The 12,113-nt window shown below is 30.8% G+C and overlaps 1 protein-coding gene across 1 annotated transcript in view; it reads right to left on the bottom strand.

Moving 5' to 3' along the window:
- LOC111625482 (muscle M-line assembly protein unc-89-like) overlaps positions 1-12,113 on the bottom strand; it is a 230,921-nt gene that overhangs the window by 140,210 nt on the left and 78,598 nt on the right. Inside the window, exons 9-11 of the mRNA XM_023368634.1 lie at positions 5,856-6,034; positions 4,150-4,279; positions 3,652-3,827 (exon numbers count right to left, since the gene is read on the bottom strand). Of these exons, the coding sequence (XP_023224402.1) occupies positions 3,652-3,827; positions 4,150-4,279; positions 5,856-6,034 (485 nt within the window). The remainder of the gene's footprint in view (positions 1-3,651; positions 3,828-4,149; positions 4,280-5,855; positions 6,035-12,113) is intronic.

Raw genomic sequence — 12,113 nt, forward strand, 5'->3', positions numbered from 1 at the left:
TTTCTCAACAAGTGATAGTTTCTGGAGCATGTGTTGATCAAACAAAACATAACCTAACTAAAAATGGCTGCCTAAAAAACAGGAAAACAAACAGAGCTTCTGGGCTTTGACATTATGTGGCAACACAGTAGACGTATTAGAACCAATGACAACAGTTTGTATATCATTGAAATGGCATTGGCATTTAATTTAAATTCATTCAAAACAGTGATTGTCCTAAAGTTACCCTACTTGTCACAAAGTAACCCCAGTTTATGGTACTAATTAAGACTAAGATTAATTAATTAAGATAAGTATTCATAGTTAGTTTTAATTATTTAGTCCACTTTTCTTGTCCTTGCAGTAGATTATGCCTTCTGTTTTACTTAAAATATTTTGTACCTGTTTTTAAGTTTTTGCTTATTTTTATTGTATTGCACTTGAGTATTTGACTGACTCCTTGGCTAACATGGGTTGTGTTAGTTGCTTGTAAAGATTCCATTGTCATTTTTAATAAAATTTTGTTTGTACAGATTTTATTGTGTCACAACCCATTACCTGTTACACTGTTTTCAAATTGCAAGTTTTGTCACTAACATTTACTTAGCAAACTATGCACCCTGTTTCCACAACTGAAAATTCCACACTGAAAATGTCTCATTGGTGAAACAGATTTTGCTTATGTTGCAACAGATTTGCATCAGCATTGTATATTTTAAAAATTGATCATTAAGAACTATATTTACTTAATTAATAAGTTTTCTAGGTATGTAGTGACCTTCNTATTTAAACACAAGAATGATATTTTAAACTTTTTACAAAATGTGCATGATATTTGAATTTTCTTTGGTCTTTGAAATTTTTATGTTTTAAGGTGGAATATTAAATGATTTGTTGTTTTTGAAAGGTTAAGTGTTTTTGGGAAACCCACTTTCAACAACTGATAAAATAGTAAAAAGTTGAGCACTGGACAGTGTGTAATTAAATTTGTTCTCTATGACTTCAATTCACAACAAATGATTATAAATCAAAGTGCCCAGATGTGAAATGGTCTTTCCAACTTTCTTATCCTATTATTGTTTACAATAAAACCAGCAACTAACAGCTGTAACCAGTTATTATATTATAAGAACAAACATCTTCAATTGTTTTTAACAACTATCTTCAGGTTATGGAATATTACATCAAATAAAATTCAAAAACAAAATTTAAATAAAACAGAACTTGTCTTGAGTAGTAAATTGTCACACACAAAACCTTTTTTAACAGTGTTGTATTCGACACAAAACCTACTAACGTTTTCGACCTCCACCAAGGCCTTCTTCAGGTGCTGAACTAAATTCGTATCCCTTTTGGACCGTTAGAACAATGTTGCTGGAGTTATAAACATATGATGAAACATAAATTACATTTTTATTTATATAGATTTGTGAGACCACAGATTTTAGAGTGGAAATTTTGTAAATGAAAGGAAACTTTCCATTTTTTTTTTCGTTGATTGAAATTTTGTAAACACCCCCATAGAAAAACTCCTCGCAGAGTATCAGAGCAGAGGTTTCCTCCAACTATCAACAGTTAGATGAAAAAGTTGACACTTAGCTGAAATGCAAGTCATCGTCAACAAACGGATGGCTTTCCCACCCTAACGCTATAAAAGCTGGCACTAACGAAAACATAGAGTGGACAAACCCAAGGAAGTTATTTTCTGTACTTGTGTCGTCAATCTCCATGTTCAGGAACGAAATTCCATTGGAGAAGACATATGACCACCATACCTCAGCCATCCCTTCCAATCTTATACATAGAGGTATTTGTTAGAACTTTGTGAACTCTCTCCCCCGAGTAGCATTTTATTGCATTTAACCACATTTAATCAAGTAGTGTTCAGTCAGATAGACTTGTAACTGAATTTTGTATGTTAACTTTAGTTAACATACAAAATTCAGTTACTAACATTAATAAATGTTGTGTTTGTTAACCTGTTGACCTGTCGATCCTTTTCCTGTGAAGACAGCTGTCCATGTACTCACAACCTCCCCACTCACTTTTTGCCCTCCTAAGCCATCCACCAACACAGAGATCAGGTTTTAACAACCTGTGCAGTGTAAGTGGTCATTAGGGATCGTCCCTATGGCCCTCTGCTTATCTCACAGATTGTGTTCATTTTAACTGGATTACAGGTATTAGTTGCTTCTTTTATTGTAATCTCATCCAGTTTGCACTTTCTTTTAATTAATTATAGTTTATTCATTATTTTTTAATTTATGTCATATTAAATATAATTTATTATATTTGATATGCACTACCTTTGCATCAATTGATTAAATAATTCATTTTTATATTATAAAAATTCAATAATAATTTCTATTTAAAAGTAATAGATATTTAAGAAATAAAATGTGCTTCACTGACTTCATAAATAATAACTGATTTAACCTCATTTCATATTTATCACAACTGTTAAAAATTGCTTAAATTTATCAGATTGATGGCCAGATGATCAGGATATAAAGATATTAGTATGTGTGAGGCTCTGGACAGGTCCGAACCCTCACTAAAATTCGCGTTAAAATAATTGTTTTAAAGAAAAAAATATATAATAGTTAGAAATAGATTTATTTTATGAAAATACGACGCTAACTTTTAAACAATAGAAGAATGTAAGTCCGTCGACCATTTCCAGTTGGAGATCGAATTAAACTTCGATTTTGACCTCTCCCGGTCAAAATCGAAAGTTTGACCCCGCACCCAAAAGGTTTCGAATTGTCATCAGGTGACGAGGAGAGACCAATCGAAAAGGGAAATCTGAGAGAAAACAGATAAAACCCCGGAAATTCATGAACGCGATGGCTTCTTCTCCTGAAAGTTCCAAGTGATGGACCTGTTGTTGTGTGTGTCTCGCACCCATCTTCGTCTCCATCTCCCGACCTCCGATCGACATCTTTCCATCAACGGAAGTTGACTGCATCGTCCCGGAGTCATCGAGACGTGATGGAATGGTTCATTCACAAACAAGGGACACTTCTTCAAAATGGGACTATCTTGGAAAGGAGAAGAAGACCCAGAGGCCGCAGCCGCCACAGAACTTCCAAGATCGCAGAAATCTTGTAAGCTTCTTTCGTGTTTAATAAACGGTTGTGTTGTTTGTAAACGAAGCATCTATCTCTGACTCAACTGCTTCCACATGTTGTTGATTGCTACCACACGGCAATCCAAACGGCAAGGGAGATGATGACAATATATATCACATATTATCGTTCATCGAGTTTTTTTTATTTCTCCCCCCTCGGCCCCACATATGACCTCTGAATATTCAAATCTATATCAGACCCACAGAAATTTTCATGAATAGTTTGTCCTAGATATATCAGGCTCTGTCCCTCATCCCCATCTTTATTAACTGAATCCATGATAAGCATGCAAAAAAAATTCTTTTAATGAATGCAGAGTGAAAAGAGTTCAAAACTAATCAGGTTAAAAGTGGATTAATTAATTAATTTGCTGAATCCTAATATGATAAATTTAAGCAATTTTCAGCAATTAACTAACAATCTATGATTGGTAAATTGTTATGTGTAGAGAACAAACTTTGAATGAATTTTTATATTAGGAATTTCACAATAGTTTATATTAATAAATATATACTAAACTAGAATATCACTTTTCACTTACATTTTACTGTCAATTGGCAAGAACAATTTATTTCACCCATATCATTTTTCAACGTAGCAGAATATTGACCAGAATCATTCTTTTGAACTTTTTTAATAACAAGTGTGTAAGTATCACTGCCTTCAAATAAATGTTTATATCTTTCACCTGCAGTCAATTCCTCTTTGCCTTTGAACCTATAATTAATAAAATGTACTTTAAATATGTAAGTATTAATGATAATAATTTGAAATCATAACAAAAAAGACATAAATGACTAGGACAAAACCTTTCTCATTTCATTTCTAGCTGTTTAAATGCTGAGTACAAATGGCTAGAAATGAAGTGAGAAAGGTTTTGTCCTAGTCATGTTAAATAGTTCTAGCTCTAAATGCAAAATGTGTTTAATAATTATGTGTTTTTTACACATAATAATTTAATAATTTGATTAATATTTCATTTTTAAAAATCTACTGTTTAGAATTTTAAACATAATTATTTATCCATATAATTTAATACCATGTTATTTTAGGTCTTGGATAACCAGTGGCTTTTAATTCTAACATGGCAGAAGCTCCTTCACTGACTTCAACATCTTCCAATTTACCAGTAAGAACTGGTGCTTCATGATCTCGAGGTAATTCAGCACCTAAAAATACGTTTTTTTTTTTTAAATCTTGCTTTAAACGATCAACATAATTTATCTTCAATACTGTCAAATTTTAAATCTGCTGTCAAATGTAAAAAAAAAATCTAAGAATTTTTAACTTGCATATGTTTTACTAAGTATAGGAAATATGAAAATTTTAAAAATTTACTTTAATGAAATTAAAACATCAAAATATAACTATTAATAATCTTATTAATATAACCAAATAATTATTTTAAAATATTATCAAACACTTGATTATAATAGATAATAAATATTTTGAATGGGAATATAATCATGTTTTAACTTTCTCCATAATTTGCAAATATTAAATGATACATGTCAAATACAAAAATGTATTTAATATAATTTTAAAGATTTGACCCAAAAAAATTAATATATACAGTAGCTAATTAAAAGAAACTGAAACAAAATGCAAGTGATTTCAAGATTTAAGATTAAAACACAAGATAAAATTTTGTCTGTGAACTAATAAATCCAAAATGTTCAAAACAACTTAAGACATGTAAATAAATTAAAATTTCTGCATCAACTTTTTTTTATAAATGTGAAACACTTTTCTTATAAAGAAAGTTAATGATAATTTTATATTTAATAAATATTCAAATAATGTTAAAATTAAATATTTCAGAGTTTTCTAAATAAAAAGATGCTTACTCTAATTATCATACTAGGTTTTAAAATCAGATAACAACATACTAGATAATTATATGAGCAAGATAAATTATCTAGTATGAAGATTTATAACTTTTTCAAGCAACTTTTCTTAATTTAAATTAATTTCATACTATTTATATACAACATAATGCATAATGTTGTAAAAATAACAGAGAATTGAAATTTAGTCTCAGGATTAAGAATTCAATGTTTCTCATTAAATTTTTTTTATAAAACCATTCAATATGAGTAAAAAAACTGTCTTTTTGGTGTTAAAGGAGATGAAATAGAGAAAATAAAATATTAAGTTCAAAAAATAAATATAATTACAAGCACTTTCAATGATAATACAAAATCATCTTCTGTTATTCTGGTGTCAGCTTGGTTCTCTATTATAAATAGAGAACCAAGTTCTCTATTATAAAGAAAAGTGCTTGTAATTATATATTTTTTAAACTTAATATTTTCTTTTTCTCTTCTTTATTTCATCTCCTTTAACACCAAAGGACAGTGTTTTACTCCTATTAAATTATTTTGGTAAGTATCTTAATGTATTGCATAATACAATATATTATCTAATGAATAAAATAGTAATACATTAAATTAAGATGATTCTTCTTGATGAAAAAATATTTCAAAAATTGATAATATAATATTTTTCAAGTATAGATAACATATAAGTTAAATATAAAAATAAAACTAATTCACTTATAAAGTTTTGTCCATTGAGAATAGATCAAATTATAAGACAACCATGCATTATGCATAGTATCTTTATTTAAAATTGATCATGCATTAATTTGGACAAACCATGCAACAGTTTTTACAAAATTTATCCTTAAATACCAGATTTTTCAAATTTAACTATTTTCTCTTGTTGTTTTTGGTTTGAAGCTACCTTGCACTGTAAGTTCTGCACTACAGGATATCTTTCCACCACTAGTGCTTGCTACACAAGTGTATAAGCCAGCATCTTCAGGAGTGACATGTTGAAAAACTAAAGCTAGTGTGTCTTCTCCATCACTATAGGCAACTTTAAATCTTTCACTAGCTTCAAACTCACTGCCATCTTTAAACCTATAAAAATAATTGTAAGATAATTTTTATGACTTTAATTCTAAAATGTTTCTATTGTTTATTTGTAAAATTCAAACCATATTGTACAATAAATACAAAATAAAAAAATTAACATTAAATGATCTACAGGACGTCCCAAAAGTATTCATACATAGGAAAAATTAATACTTTTTAGCAAAATGTAACTTTATTTACAAAACATACTCTACGTGATTGCCATTTCTTTGTAACATAAATGCACATGAGGTAGTCTCTCAGATTTATGGTACATTAACACTACTAGTATTTATTTTTTTTTTAAGACTTTTGGGACACTGTAATTACAATTTTAACAACTAATTGAATGTAAATTAATACTATTAGAGAAAGGAAAGTAAATACCATATTTACTCGCATATAAGACAAGGTTTTTATTCATTTTTCACCGCTTCAAAAACCTAGGTTGTCTTATATGTGCAAGCAAAGAATTCTTTGCATTTTTGCAATACTTTTTGTAAACCATGTATAGTTCATGCTACCATTATATCGAGATTAAGGTGACTGTCACTTTCAAAGAGATTATCCGAAAACAGCTGATCACTTAGCAATAATTATAAATATAGTTATTTCATATTTGTTAAATTTGTATTTTTAATAAATATTTGCACATTCTGAATCATTAAAAATACTTTTTCTAGTCATGCACATTATAATCTTTTGATTTTGTTATGTGGGTATCAGGTGTGTGGAAAAGAACTCCTCAAGAGCTGATAGCAAAGTCATTCAGGAAATACTGAATTACAAATTCACTTGACAGGTCAAAGGACAATGCTTTCTGAAGTGGGAGTGAAAGAAAAAAGAGTTGTAATGAAGCTTCGGAGGGCAAGTCTGAGTAGACAAAATGTTATAGCATCAAGAAAACATGCTTATTTGCCTTAATACGTGCATTTGATAATATTTTATTTACAATTAAATGAAATAAAATTAGAATTGTATTAATAAATCTAATTTTTTTTGTTTTGATCTTTAAAGTCACACCTCGTCCTATATGCGAGATCATCTTATATGCAACAAGTAAATACTGTATATATGTATGTATGTATATAATAATAATAATAATAATAATAATAATAATGTTGACTGATTGTAAAGTGACAACACTTAGTGAGACACTTAAAACAAAAAAGGGTAAGAAAAATAAAAGGAACCAGTTTTGGAAGTGTATACTAGTATCAATGAGTAGAGACATCTAGTTGTCTTCTACAAGGCATGTCCGGAACGTAAGTACCATTTCGTTCTAACACCATTGCAGTGGTAGTATCGCAGTTCAGCACCTGCGCACACGTCTCTCTGGTTGATTGTCAGTCCAGTGACGCCATTACAGCCAGATTGTGTTGTTTTTCCATGTGTTAGTGAGCGTTCAAAATGTTTAAGACTATTGCCGATCCCACCAACTGTGAAGTGCATTCTGTAATACAGTTTTTGAACACAAAGAATGTTAAACCAGTTGAAATTCATCATCAACTTGTAGAGATTTATGGTGAAAATGTAATGAGTGATGGAATGGTTAGAAAGTGGGTTCAACAATTCAATGCTGAACGAACTGATGTTCATGACGAAGCATGGAGTGGCTGGCCTTCTGTTGTCAATGATGGTTTGGTTGCAAAAGTGAATGAAAAAATTCCTGAAAAAAGACGGTTCACAATAAGATTGCTTTGTGATGAGTTTCCACAAATTTCAAATACTGTTTTGCATGAGATTGTTGCAACAACCGATGTTCAGCAGTGGCTGTCTTCTCTGGCGGCATCTTTCTTTGAAGAGGGTATAGACAAGTTGGTTTCCTGATATGACAAAATGTCTGAACAATGGTGGTAACTATATAGAAAAATAGTTTCAGACATGCTCTTTCATGTAAAAATAAATTTTGTTTTGAAAAAATATTTTTTATACGAGTTTTTCCAAAACGGTACTTACTTTCCGGACACGCCTTGTAGATATGTGTTAGAATAGTCATATTCAGTTATCTGTTACAATAAAAAGTGGCATAGTTAAAGATAGACTTTCATCATTGTCTCAACAAATACCATATTTCTTCAATTCTAAGACACACTCTAGTTTTAAGTTTTTTTATAGAAAAAATTTATAAATAATTAGTTTATTAAGTTTTTTTAACTAACAACAAGTTAAAGAAACACAGAAATATGTAATGTTATGCAGTTCTGTTTCCAAGCTTCTCTGCATATACAATAACCTTTCTTTTAATGCTGCATCATCTTAAAACTAGTTTAAACGTTAAAAAATGAGTTTAGAGTAAATGCTAGTTACCATCAAAGAATTTGAACTGACATACCCTTTGAGCAATATAAGTGAAATGTGTACTGTTGATACATAATGCACTTCATGGTTGAATTACAATGAAAGCCAATCATTGTTTTGAACTCCAAATATAAAACATCATTGATTGTATAATGCATCTTTATCTCAGACAAGTAAAATTGGATTAAAAAACTGTATGTAGAATTGAGGAAATATAGTGATCCAGTTTCTATATTTATCAAGTCCATAAAAAAATATCCAAAAAACATTAAAATAGATTTAAAGAGTCAGATTTATTTTATGATAAAACATTTTTCAAGACCACAATGTCTCCTCATCAGATCTTACTTTTTCCAAATTGAATAATAATGTCTCACAAGCATTCTAAAGCCATTTGAATATTTAATCTCTGGATGGATGGATCTTGTATATGTTCACCAGTACATCACTGATTCAGCATTGGTTCAAGAACAACAGATGTTTTTCATTTAACAACAATTTTAAAGCATCTCAATGTCTTCATTTAGCCAACAAAATTCTAGTTTCTACATTTACCAATTCCATAAATCCATTTGAATGTACCAATTAATAGGAACATCATCAATCATCAATAAATCGATAAATTATACTTTAAAAACAACAGTAAATATTATTTAAGAATATTAATCACTCTTATTAATACCAATAATAATTCCTTACTAGTAAGTAATGTCATGATTTTAACACCTGCTATAAAGGCATGGGGTATATAGTAATGGGTTATGTGGCAATATGCCTTGTATATTTTTTCCTCTATGTATGTTTCCTTTGTATCCTCCTGTATTTTCAGTCTTGGAATAGCTTGCCCGTTCCTGTTTCTTTTTGTAGGTACTGTACATGTAAATGCAAAAATATTATACAAGTGATTCAGCAATGGGTCCATTATTACTTTCATTTTCTCCTTTATACCTTACTGGCATAGACAATCCTCTGAAAGCATATTCTCCACTAGTCTTGCTCTATGGTTCATTGAAAATACTGAGCTCTCTCATCTCAGCAAGGCAATGACTAGTGAGGGTTCATCACTGTTGTTCTTATTATTATTTTTATTTATTTTATTAATATTATTTGATAAATAAAACAAAATCTTAAGCAAAATAATAAAAAAATTTGTCATTTGATGGCTATTATTTTTGAGTCTTGCAGTTTACAAAATGCTATTTCAAATATTTTGGTTTTTCCTTTTCACCTTTTTTTACTATTACTTTTACAAATGAATTGATAACAGAAACAAAAGAAAATAAATATTTCATAGGATGCCTTCTAAATTACAAACAAATAGATATCATGTCTTCACAGATGTGTGATATATACAAGGATAAAGATTATATAAAAGTTTTAATTCCATTCTAGAAATTTTTGATATGAGATCTATCTGCTGTTCTATATAGGATTTTTGTCCAATCAAAATGGGCTTTCATGTCTGGGTCTCTGACATACATTGATAGGATGGTGGTTAATAGGCCTTCTGATGTCACCTCAGTGATCCTTTAGACTGTATTAACAGGTCACACTGTTAATGATTGGAAAATGCACTAAACATTTGAGTTAGTTTAAAACAAGATGTGGTTTAGAAGGATTTTAATCTTTCTAAACTAGCATTTATTTCTTTAGGCACCTGCAACTGCTCAGCATCCTCTCATTACAAAAACTAAAAAATATAAATTAATTTACACTTGACATCTTCCTTTACAACAAAAAAGAACTGATAAACAGAAAAAAAATAAAGAGAGAGAGAATGTTCATTTATAAATCCAATCATTCTGGAGGATGACTTATTCTCCCAGAGCAAGTAGTCACTCCATTAGAGTGCAAATGAAGTAGCTTTTTGTCAAGGATCTCACTTGATGCTGTTGAATCCAGAAACTGAACTACGTGAACTGAATGATGTTCTGAGCTTCCATCACTTCCTGACTGCAATGAAGACTTAGATCTAATTGCTATCTGGTGTTCAGGTATATCCTTGCTTTGGTTGATAATAGCACTTCACTATTGCAACAAAAAGTTCTGTTGTCACCAGTTCTAATTATATATAAATGTGGAGTCTCTGCAGTGTTACATTCTGTATCTGAAACACAATTTCTAGGTGCAGTACTCAGTCTAACTGATTGGCCTTACATCAAATTTTCAGATTAATTTCTTGGAGAAGTAGTAGCTGCCACATGTTGCTTTTCTCTGATTACTTGAAGAGATGCAGAGAATGATTTTCTAGGCAATCATGACAATGGATGCAACGGCATTAAATCATGAGTAGATTGTCCAAAAAGATGTTGCACAAGAGAGAGTAGGTTCCCTAAAGGAGTTCAAAAGTGCCAATTGTATATCTGTCTGTTCCATAGCACAATGTCTCAAGATTATCTTTGCCATTTATACACAGTGTTAAGCTAGTCCATTCAATTAGAGATAATGCAAGATTGATGCAATATGTGGAATTTTCCTGTCTTTCCTCAAACAGTTATAGTATCAGCTGGATCCGTGGGCACCAAGGCACTGCCAGAAACGAAAGAGCGGATCAGCTGGCAAAAGCTGCTGCCAATGATAATATGTTAGATCTCATATACAATATGCTCAGCCATAGCAAAATCAAAAGTATTTTGTATAATGATATTCTTCTCTGCTGGCAGAACTCTTGGGACAACAACTACAGTAACCTAACCTAACAATTCATACCTAATATCAATGAGCACCACTGCCATACCTGGATTAATATCAATTCTCTCCTTACTCAGTTTATTACTGGCCACAGGAGATTTTCCAGTTATCTCCATCGCTTTACAGGTAAATGTACTCCCCTTTGTGACATCTGTAGGGAGGTGGACGGTCCCAACCACTATCTTTACAGATGCGTGTGCCTTGAAAGGGAACGTCTCGAAATTGAACTAATTGCACAGAAATTAAACATCTCCTGGCTGTGTCAGCAACATGATCTTCTTAAACACAAAGATCTTTATACAGCTTTTTGTAACCTAGTGCTTGCTTATGAGCAAGTGGCACCCACCACCACACATGAGTAGTTCCTCACCAGGCTTCGTTCTTTTCATTACCTCCGCCACTGCTACAGACATCTGTAAATACTGTACATATGCCACCTAACTGCTACTGTTTTCAAAGTTGTAATGTAATGGCTTGTATTACTTCTCTTATGTATTGTATTCTATACTCAAATTGTATTTTACACTCTATTATAATGCATCATTACTTTATTTGCTGTATTGTACTCAATTGCATTTTATGTGCTTTTTCCTTATACACTTATGTTTTATTTTGCATTAACACTTGTAATATTGCATAGTATCTGTACTTGTATAGCTTTCAAAATCCATCACTTTATAATTCTGTATGTACAGTACCTTATACTGTTAATAAATTGTAATTAACTACATCATCATTGATATACCTGCATCACCATTGTATTTACTCTTGTATACTATTCCAACCTACTTCTTGATATCTCTGTAATTCTTGTATTGTAAACAAGTTAACAACTAACGTATCTGGTTTTCATTCCCAGTAGTGCCATGCAGAGCTGAGCATGTACAATCTGTTGTATATAATAAAGATATTGACTGACTGTGGAATTTTCCAATTCTTTGTAAAGTTGTGGAATTTTTCTGATGAATATTGTGGGCCATTATCCAATTCCAGTACATCTGGTATGCTATGTGTTGCAAAAGAATCCTTCAAGTAAGTGATTACTGCCTGAGAAGTCGGATAATCTAATTTTTTAAAATGAAAATACCCTGAG

Source organism: Centruroides sculpturatus, unplaced genomic scaffold (assembly GCF_000671375.1).
Source record: "Centruroides sculpturatus isolate CEXI.00-Female unplaced genomic scaffold, Cexi_2.0 scaffold95, whole genome shotgun sequence".
Taxonomy (NCBI): Eukaryota; Metazoa; Arthropoda; class Arachnida; order Scorpiones; family Buthidae; genus Centruroides; species Centruroides sculpturatus.